General features: G+C 35.8%; 1 protein-coding gene across 2 annotated transcripts in view; it reads left to right on the forward strand.

The window, feature by feature from the left end:
• TFPI (tissue factor pathway inhibitor) overlaps window positions 1–13,955 on the forward strand; it is a 69,110-nt gene that overhangs the window by 21,792 nt on the left and 33,363 nt on the right. For both annotated transcript variants that reach the window (XM_030850058.2, XM_070045850.1), the window contains exon 2: window positions 9,356–9,478. In XM_030850058.2, the coding sequence (XP_030705918.1) occupies window positions 9,358–9,478 (121 nt within the window). In that variant the 5' untranslated portion in view covers window positions 9,356–9,357. The remainder of the gene's footprint in view (window positions 1–9,355; window positions 9,479–13,955) is intronic.

A 13,955-nucleotide genomic window follows, 5' to 3' on the forward strand; every position in this document is an offset into this window, starting at 1 on the left:
GCACTGCAAACTCACCCAAAATGAGAAAACAGCCAAGAAAGCACGAAGGTTAGAGATAAAGACAGGCACTAGGTTTTAGTGGGCAGCCGCCCCCAGGGTTCAGCCAAATTGAGTGGAGGGAAGTATTAAACACCAAGAGGATAACAACATTGCCACTGCTGAGCAGAAAATTGGAATTATTTTTCAAGTTACATTTTTCCTTTTTTTTTGGTTGTCAGGTTTTGTCTCTCCTGTCTTTCATTGCTACACTGCAAATAAATAAGCAGCCAACATGAAATTTCTTTTAGACGTGGCAAAGTACTCATTGAACTTAGAGATTAATAGTAAAATTTTAAAAAAGAAAAAGTTTAGTGATATGTGATAAGGAAAATCTGAACTAGGAAGTTTAAATTATATAAGCACCATGATGATAATATACACGTAAACACAACATGTGATTTTTCCAGATAAATTTATAAGATGATAAAATAACAAGAGTGTACCCCAAAACTAATGATAAAATAGAGTAATAACTGCCTACATGTTGTTATATGCCTTTCCCAAAATGATGTATTAGAAATTTAATGCTGGGGACTTCCCTGGTGGTGCAGTGGTTAAGAATCTGCCTGCCAATGCAGGGGACATGGGTTTGATCCCTGGTCCAGGAAGATCCCACATGCAGCGGAGCAACTAAGCCCATGCTCCACAACTACTGAGCCTGCACTCTAGAGCCCATGAGCCACAACTGCTAAAGCCCATGCGCTCTAGGGCCCGCATGCCACAACTACTGAGCCCACGTGCTGCAATTACTGAAGCCTGCACACCTAGAGCCCGTGCTCCACAACAAGAGAAGCTGCCTCAATGAGAAAGCCTGCGCACTGCAACGAAGAGTAGCCCCCGCTCGCAGCAACTAGAGAAAGCCCGCACGCAGCAACGAAGACCCAACACAGCCAAAATTAAAAAAAAAAAAAAAGAAAGAAATTTAATGCTATCCTTCCAGCCTACTGTTGGTCTCTTCCATTACCTGTGAGCTTTTTGCTCTGAATCCTGCCACAAGTTCTCATCCACATCAACATCCATTGCCATTTCCTTTGAGTTGTTCTCACCAAAGCCAAATTGCCAACATATTTCTAGTTCCAATGGACTTGGATTCTTAGAAAAACATTCATTTTACATTAAGATCTGTACTGCCTCATCTTACAACTTGTAGCCCAAGAAACCTCCCATACCTAACCAAATTATCACAAAAATGTCTCTCAGTTTGGGCCTAAGGTCTTTACAAATCAGTGCTATATTTTCAATTGTTTAGATTTTCAGAGTCTGAGATGACATTCTCAACAAAGAATAAGCTCAATATAGCTCAACAAAGAATAAGCAAAATATTTTGCTTCCGTTTTTACAGTACACCCAAAATGATGTCAAAGATTACTTAAAATGATTATAATAGCTAAAATTTATTGTATTAGTCATCAATCTAATGACCTTTCCATTTAATCCTCACACCCTCTGAAATAGGTTTTAGTAAAATATCCAGTCTATAAATGAGTAAATAGAGGCAAAGAGAGGATAAATATATTGTCAAATTCACATAAGTAGTAAGGTACAGAACTGGTATTTGAAGTTTTACAGTCTGTACTAGGTTACTAGAACTGCCATAAACAAAGTATGACAGACTGGGTAGCTTAAACAACAGAAATGTATTTCCTTTCAGTTCTGGAGGCTAGAGTTTGAGATCAAGGTGTCAACAGGATTTATTTCTTCTAAGGCCTCTCTCCTGGGTTTATAGGTAGTCAATCTTTCTCTGTGTCTGCTTTCTCTTTTTTTTAATAAAGACACCAGTCATAAGACCCACCCCAATGACTTCATTTATCCTTAATTATCTATTCAAAGGCCTTGTCTCCAAATACAGTCACATTCTGATGTACTAGGGGTTAAGACGTTAACATATGAATTTGGAGAGGACACAGTTCAGCTCATATCACAGTGTTAATCCAGATCCCTCCTCTTAACCACTAAACATGCAAAAGGAAGGGAGGGATGGAGGAGAAAAGGAAGGGAGGAAGGGGCGAGGGAGGGAGGGAGGGAGAGAGATGTTACTTAGGGCATTACTTGGATTGATTTGATGGCTCTTGGTTTCCATATGGGATATAGCCACCTCTACCACAGTAATATACTTGTCAAGCAAACCAGAATAACCTTCAAGGCAGCTGGAGGTAGGGTGCTTTCTAGACAGTGCTGAGACAGATTGACCAATTCTTGGGACAGCAGCTTGGTATGGTGATGTGACCTTGAGCTCTGAAGTTACACAGATATAGGTGCAAATATTAGCTCTGTTTCATTCTACTTGGAAAAATTATATTCCCTTTCTAAGCTTCAGTTTTCTTAACATGGGTGTAATATTTCATATAGTATAGGATTTTTAAGAGTATTATAGTTGATGTGAAGTTCATAGATGAGCTCATATCCTCAACAAGTGAAAACCTCAAAGTTCTTCATTTTTCCTTTCCATTTTTGCTCCTCACTTACTAGATTCACACAGACCACTTGCCTTTCTTTCACATACCCTCTCAAGAATATTAATATCATAAATAAATAGTGAAGTAATAAATAATACATTTCTTTCACCTAATTACCTCTTTTCTAAGCACACCTACTCACCATCTCTTTTGATTGGATTTAAGTAATCACCCTGTCTTCTTTCTTTGAGTTGCAAATTACCTATCACTTAAGCAAAATTTTACAAATAGAAATCTACTCTATTCATTTTACATTTTCTTTGAAAATTTTCTTTTTAAACAAATTTTTCAATTAAAATATTTTATACTTCCAGAAAAGTGGAATAAGCAATACAAAAGACACAATTAGAAAAATAAATGTGGATAAATGGACATTCCATCACATTGATTCTAATGTCTTTATATTTTGGTGGGATTGGTAGAAATAAATAAAACTGTATGGATATATCTAATGATCCATATTGTAACCTAATTTTAATTCACAAAGTTTATCCATATTAATTCATTTATTTATCCTCATGTCAGTCATTATTTTGGGTATTGAACATAGAATTGTGAATGTTATGCTAAGAATGGAAAATGCTTTAGTGATGGAGAGACAGTGACTATATATGCAAATAAATATGTAAGTGGTGATAAGTGCTATTCCAAAAACAAAGCAAGTCATTACTTTTAGGAATGTAAAATGGTGCAGCTGCTTTGGAAAACAGTTTGGCAGTTCCTCAAATGACTAAACAGAACTATCATATGATCCAATAATTTCATTCCTAGGTATATACCTAAAAGGAATAAAAACATATATCCTCACAAAAACTCGTGCACAGATGTTAATAGCAGCATTATTCATAATATCCAAAAAGTAGCAACAGCACAAATGTTCATTAAATGATGATAAATAAATTGTGGTATATTTATAGAATACTTTTAGCAATAAAAAGAAATTAAGTACTGGGACTTCCCTGGTGGCACAGTGATTAAGAATCTGCCTGCCAATGCAGGGGACACGGGTTCGAGCCCTGGTTTGGGAAGATTCCACATGCCGCTGAACAACTAAGCCCATGTGCCACAACTACTGAGCCTGAGCTCTAGAGCCCACAAGCCACAACTAATGAGCCCGTGTGCTGCAATTACTGAAGCCCACACGCCTAGAGCCCGTGCTCAGCAACAAGAGAAGCCACCACAATAAGCCTGTTCATCACAACAAAGAGTAACCCCCACTCACTGCAACTAGAGAAAGCCTGCACACAGCAACGAAGACCCAACACAGCCGAAAATAAAGTAAATAAAGTTTTAAAAAAAGAAATTAAGTACTGATATATGCTACAGTATGGGTTAACCTTGTAAACATTATGCTAAATGAAAGAAGCCAGACTCAAAGCCATTTATATGAAATGTCTAGAATTAGGTGATATATAGAAACAAATTATATTAATGGTTTCCTAGGAACGTGAGGATGGGAAAATTGCTGGGGGTGATGGCTAAAGGGTGGGGAATTTCCTTATAGGGTAATGAAAATATTCTAAAATTGATTGTGGTGATGTTTATACAACTCTGTGGTTATAGTTATAGCTATTAAAACATTTTTTTAAATTGAAATTATCAAAATTAAAAGTTTGTGCTTATCAAAAGATACATATAAAATTGAAGAGATAAGATAGACCAAGATAGAATATTTATATATATTTGGCAAAGAACTTATATCCATAATATATAAAGAGCTCCTACAATTCAATAATGAAAAGACAAAAAAATCTTTAAAAAAACCCTCAAGTTATTGAGATAGAGAGTAATAGAGGAACTGGTGGTTGTTACTTTTTAAATATGGTGCTCAAAGAAGGTCTTTTGGAGAGAGGATACCTGACAAGTATCCTAACTAAAAGAAGGGAGTCTGTCATTCCAGGATCTTGTAGAAGAGTGCCCCCATGACAGGAAATAACAAATTTAAAGTACTAAACCTAGAATGAATATGCTATGTTCAAGAATCAACAGCTTCAGTGGAGCCAAGGGATTAGTAGGCAGTATCCATAAAGCTGAGTAATTACAGAAAAGACTGACAGGAAATAAAGTTGAAAGGGGAGCTGGGAATGACATATTGGACACCTTTTCCCTTGTCAAAATGGTCCTCCCTAATGATGATGGTGATGATGGGGCTACAGCAAAATATTTCCTATCTCCTGCCTTGTGTCTTTAACTGCCCTTATACTGTTCCACTTAGAAAACATAACCTCAAATGTAATCTGTCCTGACTGAATTTGTCCCTAATATGTACACCAATCAATATTTACATTAATTTACCAAGTTGTGTGACTAGCACACAACAGTTCACTCAGGATATACGTCAATCCTCTGACCTTCATATTCTGTATCTATTCAATGACTCAGTTTTATCAATACTAACTCAAAATACCTGCCCCTTTCTCTTTAGTTCCACTGATAACTCCCTTTTCATAATTTCAATCTGATCTGCAACATTCTAGCTGTTAATTCCACTTATAATTTTTCCCTCTCAACATCTTTCCATACATGATGGATTTTATTAATGCACAAAGCATATCATACTTTTTAATATTTTTCTAGCTCAGAAAACCTACTGACTTTTTCTTGACTTTTTCTTATCTGTAATGTTATCTCTCAAGATATTTTCCAAAAATATTTTATGGGAAAATAGTCCCTTGACATATAAATTTGGAAATGCAGTTACTATATCTCCCATAGAAGATACTATTGCACATTACCACATTAAGCATTCTTTAAAAGTCCTAGAGTTAAGAAACCTATATAAATTTTTAAACTTAGATATAAATATATATTAATCTATGAACACTTTTTAAATATAATAACTAATAACATCTTGCTGAACTGGTATTCGAGGAACATACCTTGACTAAAAAGGTTAAAATTGATGCTGCAAATTACCATTAAAGTGACTATAAAATGTAAGTTATATGACATAACTGTGTTATTCCGCAAAGTGAGGAAAATGTGTTAGTTCAAATGCATAAATTTTTAGAACTGAAATGTAATTTAAGGCCAATCTAGCCCAAGTCAAGCATTTTATGAATCAGGTTCAGAAACGTAAATTTCCGAAGGTTACTTAGGTTGCTGGCAGAGCTGAGATTAGGATTTCTAGTTTATTGCCCTAATGTATAAATACTATTTTTATTCAAGGTAAATAATTTAACATATATTTATCGTCCACTACTATGTGCCTGGTATATGCAAAGATATTCTCACAATTCATCTTGGCACTTAACATTGCATTTGTATTTAATTCAATTGGTTGAGCATAAATTCCTTAAGGGTCAAGGCTTTCTCTAGATTTTTAAATCTCCCTTTGTGACTAACATATTATTATGCACAACTAGTCACTGACTCAACACATTCATGTAATATATTCTTGCTTAAATAACTTCTGATGACAGATCATAAATTAAAGAGGATTTAGCAAGAGTGAAGCCCTCTTCCTGGTTCATAGCTGGTGCCTTCTCGCTGTGTCCTTACATGATGGAAGGTACAAGGGACCTCTGTGGGATCTCTTTTATAAGAACACATCCCATCCCTCATGATCTAATCCCTTCTGAAAGGTCCTGCTTCCTAATACTATCACCTTTGGGAGTTAGAATTCTATATAAGGACTTGGGGGAACACAAACATTCAGACCATAGCATAATCCCACCAACAGTGTTAAAGGTCCACATCCTCACCAACATTTTGTATTGTCAGTTTTTACTAATTTTAGTTGTGGTATCTCATAACAGTGCTGATTTGTATTTTTTGATGAGTAATGATGTTGAGCATCTTTTAATATGCTTATTGGCTGTATATATATAATCTATTGAAAAGTGCCTGTACAATCTTTAATCCTTTTTTTTTTTTTTTTTTGCGGTACGCGGGCCTCTCACTGTTGTGGCCTCTCCCTTTGCGGAGCACAGGCTCCAGACGCGCAGGCTCAGCGGCCATGGCTCATGGGCCCAGCCGCTCGGCGGCATGTGGGATCTTCCCTGAACGGGGCACAAACCCGTGTCCCCTGCATCGGCAGGCGGACTCCCAACCACTGCGCCACCAGGGAAGCCCTGATTCATTTTTAATTGCATATTTATTTGTAGTTCTTTATACATTTTCAATATATAATCTTAAGATATGTGAATTTCAAATACTTCCTCACAACTTGCCTTTTCAGTATCTTAAGGGTGCTTCCTTTGTTGAACAGTTCTTGATTTTAATGAAATCCAATTATCAGTATTTTATTTTTAATTGGTGCTGTCTATATCTTGATTCAAAAATGCTTGCCAACCTCATCATGAATATATTCTCATATGTTTTTTCTCCTAAAATTTAATGTTTTATCTTTCACATTTAGATGGTTAAATTCTCTTGAATCAATTTTTGTGTATGATACCAGGTTGGGTAATACATATTTTTAATGGGGCCAGCTATTTAAGACAATAGAGTACAGAAAGGTACAAGGATGTGTAAGAAGTGTGTTAATCACTGGATAGCTTCAGGTCAGGTTTGTTATCTTGTTTGTCATTTTACAATGTAATTATGCGTTTTGAAATTTAAAAATAAGTTCATTACAATAATATATAATTACATCAGTTCACTCTAGTTGATCTCCACAAATTACAGTTTTATGAATGTTATAACAAGTTGTACTATTTTTTCAGTGGCACGCACACCCAAATCAGTCTTCTACACTGCTCTTAGAAATTGAAATATTTAGTGGTTTCGGTCACTTTTCAGAGGCAACACTGTGGAGAAGAAAAAGTACTGAACTAGCAATCTGCTCACTTGAATTCAAGTTCTGTGTCAGTCATTAATTAGCTATGGCTTTCTATAGAGCATACTCATAGTGTTTTCTGTCCAACACCCTTGATTTCTTCTGGAAGCAATAATCTACTCCTCCTGGGAGCTACACCTGTCCACTCCACCCTTAAACTCATATACTTACATTAAGATTTGCAGTGTTTTGACATTTTCCTATTCCCTGACCCCTGACTTTTTTTAGGGTCCACCAAATCTGTGCTAGTCTCCTGTAGCTCTCCACCTCAAACATATTGGTCCAGTGGTGGGACACTTCCAGACTAAAACTATCAATGCTATACTGAAGCTATGTGAATCTAGTCCATGAAGAAAAGTAGTCACACTATTCTGATTAGGCCTTCCATATGCACAATTCCTTCATATCCACAATTCCTCTATATCAGCGGTTCCACATCCAAGGATTCAAGCAACCGTGGATCGTGTAGTACTATAGCATTTACTATTGAAAAAAACCCATGTATAAGTGAACCCATGCAGTTCAAATCCATGCTGGTCAAAGGTCAACAGTGTATATGTATATTTGTACATACATTTAAATACATATATATTTGTGAATTCAAATACTTTATGATATGATTTAGGAGTTTTGTAACACTGCTACTGACTAAAATTCAAAAATGTGTTATCATTTCCAAAGTGTGAGAAAATGGGTTATACATTTCACTAGTGATTTTAATGAAGTTTAAAGCAAATGCCATTTATTACTTTATTATTTATTATGACTACACTTTAATGATGTATATTGCAGCTGTGATCCACTATAGACATAAACAGAATATTCTCTAAATTGTTTTTGATGGAATATCTGTTCCTGCATTTCTGAATGTTTACTGATAACATTGCTCTTTCCTTCCTGATTCCGATCGCATCAGTGGCTGAACACGTGCATGTATTCTCTTCTTTTTCTCTTCCCGTGCTGTGTAAACATTACACATTTCCTTCCACTTTTGAATCCAAAGGAAAAATAGCCTTAAAGAAAAAAATTTGTATGTGCTTTTCCATTATTTTTTGCTATTGATCTTTAAATAATTTTGAAACAGGAAGTCTCACTCTCCTGCTGAAATCTGTTTCCTATAGAGAGTAAATGTGTTGATTTACCACTTAAAGTCACTTTTCTGTGAAACTCTTTTGAATCAGATAACTCCCTAAGTTGAGGGAGAAGAACTGGGACAAAGGACTGGCTAGAATGTTAGACAATTTCTTTTTCAACAGTTCTGTTTGCAATCTCATAGAAAACCTGGTTAGGAAATTGGTTATAAAAACAGAAACATACTTTAAAGGAAACAAAGATGAAAATTTGGAAATGTGTTTCTTTTTTGAAATGGGAGTAAAGGGAAAGAGGAATCAGAAATTGAAAGCTGCGTTAAAGAAATAATAGAGGGCTTCCCTGGTGGTGCAGTGGTTGGGAGTCCGCCTGCCGATGCAGGGGACACGGGTTCGTGCCCCGGTCCAGGAAGACCCCACGTGCTGCGGAGCGGCTGGGCCCGTGAGCCGTGGCCGCTGGGCCTGCGTGTCCAGAGCCCGTGCTCCACAACGGGAGAGGCCACAGCAGTGAGAGGCCCGCATACCGCAAACAAACAAACAAACAAAAAACAACAAAAAAAGAAATAATAGAAAAATGCAAGAAAAATTAAAGTAAAATTAGTTCTGACTTAAAAAAAGAATAGTTATGAGAAAGATGTGGCAAATAGAATTGCAAATGTAAATGGTTCTTAATACATACTTAGTCATATTGATCAGGATTACCCATGTCTCTCAGTTATTGCCATTTTAATGTATATTTTCAAGATTGAAATATGACCTCTGTACTTGAATATTATTAGCTATATGCACTGAAAGTATGTGTATCTACAATATTGAATGCTAATACACGTTTTAAATATGACTCATGGAATTTGTGGACAGAAATGTATGAGAATACACATTAAATGTCATAGAAATTTACATGTGGAGGTATGCATAAAGTTCCTACTAGTCTGTATATAAATCCACATTAACATTTTATTTATTAGATATATCTGTGTTCTGTATTTCAGAGATGATTGACGCAATGAAGAAAGAACATATTTTTTTGGTTTCTGTATGTCTGCTGCTTAGTTGTGCCTCTGCCCCTCTTAATGCTGTTCCTGAGGAAGGTGAAGAACATACAAACATTACAGGTAAAATCTTAAAAGTATTCATCTTTTTAAGCTAGTCAATGCTCTCAATTTTAATACAAAAATTTAAAACATTTTTCTCCATCTTGTAGAAAAATCAGTTTTTATTGAAGTGACATTTTTCCAAAATCTTAGTCCAAAAAATAAAGTCACTTTAGCAAGGAAGATCTCTTTTTTCTCAGACTATATATTAAATACTGAAGTACCTCTGAAAAATTGCAAGGAGCAAAATGGTATAGATACAACTCTCTATGAACCTTGATGTCACCCTTTGTCTGGGAAAAGTATGAGAAGGAAAAGGAAAGTACAAACATCTGAGGTTTCAGTCATTCTCTCCTTCTTGCCTTTATTCCTCAAATAAAAACTTCTCAGATGAGTCCAAAGTAAGAATCTAGTCAAGCAGGATACCAGAAGATCTGGGTAATAGAAGATAGTTCTAATCCCGTAAAGTTCTGTGTCTAAAAATAAAATACAGTTGACCCTTGAGCAATGCAGGAGTCGGGGTACCAACCATCAGTGAAGTCAAAAATCCACATATAACTTATAGTCAGCCCTCCGTATCCATGATTCCTCTAGGTCCTGCGTTCTGCATGCAGATTCAGCCAACCACAGATCATGTAGTACTATAGTATTTATTACTGAAAAAACATTTTGTGTAAGTGAACCCATGCATCTCAAACCTGTGTTGTTCAAGCATCAACTGTTTTAACAATAAAACAATAGAACAAGGAGGAGACTGTGTAGTGATCGTTATTATAGATTTATTTCTTTCTTAAAAGTAATATTTTGTGGCAAATTAGTAAATTAGTGATAAAAATCTCATCATTGTTAATAATGAGAGACTGAACAAAGTGATAGCTTCTATTCATTTGTATATATGTTTATGATGTACAAAACATATCCATAAATACATTTTGATTTCATATCTCCAACAGCTCTTTAATGTGATTTTGTTCCTTGTACTAACCTTTGATAAAGATTGAATAAATATACCTTATGTGCCTGAGACTCTGGTAGGTGCTAGGGAAGAAGTGATGACTGAGACCAGGTTCTCCCATGGTTTCACAAGGGAGACTTTAATGTAGACAGATTATTTCAGTGTAATGTGGTAAGTGAAATGATAAGAGGCATGCATAAGGGTGCTGCTGTTGATACAAAGAAAAGGGGGACTCATCTAAGCTTGGCTATCTGAGAGCTTGGCACAGGGAAGTGGCCAAATGGTACATGCTACATCACTTCAGCCTGCACCCAAAAATGAGACACTGGGAGCAGATCTGAAGGTCTAGACCAACTGGACCCACAGCTTGAAGTCCATCTGCCCAGGCAGGCCCAGCCTACATCAGCCCCCAGCTGACCGGTCGATAAGAAGCAAACCCAGCTGGGATCAGAAGGGCCATTCACATCCTACCCATGAATGAAAAATAAAGGCTTATTATTATATGCCACCAAAAAATGCATATATATTATTGGGAAAATTTCCTAAAGATGGAACATTATTTGATAAAGTAAAAACCATTATGTGCCTTATGAGAGTAGGAATGTGGGCACTATGAGATGGACTCTAATTCTTCCTTCCACTCATTTTTCAAAAGGGATGGCTAAAGTTCTAATATTCTGGAGGTTGGGTAGAGAAGGAATGCGGAGGTTACAGTAAGTCCCAACAGGGCAAAGCAGGCAATCCCGTCTTAGAAAGTGGGAGGAGAAAGAGTCCAAGTGTTCCTAATATTCACCTCCTCCAAGCTCCCTCAATTAGGCTGAGAAAATGCATGCCAGTTAACCAGGATGTTCCTGAAACTGTTGCTACTGCCACAGTCAGCCAAGAAACCAGAATTAACCCATCAATAATTAAACCCAAGTTTAAAATCTCTGGATAAATCCAGACCAAACCCACCTGGATAAGGAAAAATTTTGATCTTAAAGCTAGATTTGAAGACCACTTAGCTGACTGGCTGCACAGTCTTATGCAGTTTTGGTTTTCTTTTGTTTTGTTTTTAATTAATCTTGTGATAGCATGATCCTGTGTCTGTATCGATTCAATTTTGGAGATACCATCTATCACATTATGCCAAGGTCATGCCATCATTTTATAGATGTATGCCATTTCATTGAAATACTGTACTAGCATTTTATTGAAAAACATTACAAGATTTTACGGCTTCTCTCACAAGTCAATAGTAGACCTTTTAAAATTAGTTCAACCAGCAGGGAGGATGAAATAGAGAAATTTTTGATAAGATAAAAATGATTAAAAAATAGTGGTGATAAACTTTTTTTTTTTTTTTTTAAATTCCTTTAGACTGGTAGAGACAAGATTAGCAGGGAGCATTTAGAGAAAGGCAAGTATGTTTCATAACATTTAGAATCAGACAGACCTAAGTATGCATGTGTAGTTTGCCACATAGCAGCTTTGCAAAATTAGATGAGTTTATGTAAACTCTCTGACTCCCAGTATCCTAATCTATAAGTAAGTGATCTAAATAACTACATTTAAATGGTTGTTATATAAACTGCATAAAAGCATCTGGCATATTTCCTAGCACAGAGGAGGCAGAGTACACGTCTGTGTTCTTCCTTTCCAGAGAAATCAAATATTTTAGTTAGAGAGTCAAGTAGCATATATATAGATAGTAGGTTAACCATAAAGCTCTAGGTTCCCAAACAAATTCCAGGAGAATGAGGATTCTAATAGTCAAGGATATGACACATCCCCAAATATATCATGAGCCTTCCATTCAACATCCCAGGACAGGGGGAGGGAAGACTGAGATTTTAATTCTCAGACTGTGAGACATAAAATATTGGGTTGGCCAGAAAGTTCCGTAAGATGTGATGGAAAACCCCTAACTTTTTAGCCAACCCAATATAAGAAATTAATTATGAAAATAATTACATATAAACCATAATTCTGTTTATCTTACTACATCAGATTAAAGTCCTGTTACATTGTCTTGTATGTTTTTTCCAGTTTTACGGCCTTAGGTAGATCCTTGTCACAGTCAACGCTTTCTTCAAGTCTTGGGAAAGTTACCCCTGATCCCCTCAGAAAAGCTTAAGTATCTTATTATACACTTACACAGCATCCTGAACTTCTTGAATATTTATATAACTAAGTCTTTAGTGTCCGCATGCTTCATGAAGGGGGGGGTGGTCACTGCCACCTAATTTACTATCATATCTGCCATGACAGCACAGTGCCTGACAAATGACCAACACACGATTGTTAACTTTTGAAAAGGTTTATCTAAATTAAAAAATCAAAACAAGACAAACTTTCATCCCTTTTTAGTGGCACAGCATGGCTGTGTGTCCAGAGGGGCCACCTGATCACTCCCCCAAATCAAGAATGCTGTGCCCAAGTGCGAGGTTGCAAGGTCACTGCACAAAAGAATATTCTAATATAGGATTCGTGTAAGAAATACAATAAAATATGAATGGTAAAAATGAGCAACTAGATAATAATTAGTAAAATACATTACTCAAAGTTAATTCTTAGTGTTTTCTTTAGGAAATTGCTATAAAATCATTACCTGCTTTCATCACTGAAACCATTTTTAATTTTTATAAAGTGAAGTTTAGAAAAATTTATTGAGTGGAAATTGTACAATTAAATCAATGTGCTTGACTTAAATGCCAATTAAGGAATCTCAGTCACACAGATCTGTGACAGTATCACTCAGTTATTAAGAAGGTGAGCAGTATCTGGTATAAAACTATCTGAGGGTCAATTCTGAAGCCGTCACTTATGGTGTGAACTGAACAATTAATTTTTGCAGTGCTCTTTTATAATCTGTAAAGTGGAGATAATAATGCCTAATTCAGAAGTTTGTTGTGATCGTTAAATAATATAATTGCAAAATGTCTGGAGCACAGTAATTACTCAGTAAACGTTAGCTCTTACTACCAGGACAACTGCTACAACTATGGTGTAATATCCTTTGTTTGTGGTACGCTGCCACCACCTGGTGGCACCATTACTAAATAGCAGGTTGAAAATAAGATGGTATATCCTTAATACAGAAAATGTAAAATAAAAGATTTGGCATGATAATAAAGAATATCAAATATATGAAAAGTCAAAAATGCGGGAATAATCAATGAGAAATAATTTGATATAAGTTATTGATTTATAAGACATAGTTTCCCTAAGTATACAGTATTTGGCAACTCAGGTAAAGCTGTGTTCTACAAGTGGCCTATATTAAAGGTGCCTGTCTGAAGCACTGCTTCAATGATTTGGTGTCTGTAGAGTTCTAAAGTAACATTAACTTGGGAATCAAGACCATCATATTGTATGAGAAGTGCTATAGGAATTTCTGAAATAATGGTATATAGCCATAAGTTATGAAAATGTCAGAGTTTTTATTCTAGCTCATTTCTCAAAATTATTTATGTGACTTCTGAGATTCTAAGATCTGCTCCTAAGGATATTTATAGAACTGATAGGTCAAATTTTTGTCAGCCCTACAAAAATGTATATAGA

The sequence above is a fragment of the Globicephala melas genome, chromosome 7, assembly GCF_963455315.2.
Source record: "Globicephala melas chromosome 7, mGloMel1.2, whole genome shotgun sequence".
NCBI lineage: Eukaryota > Metazoa > Chordata > Mammalia > Artiodactyla > Delphinidae > Globicephala > Globicephala melas.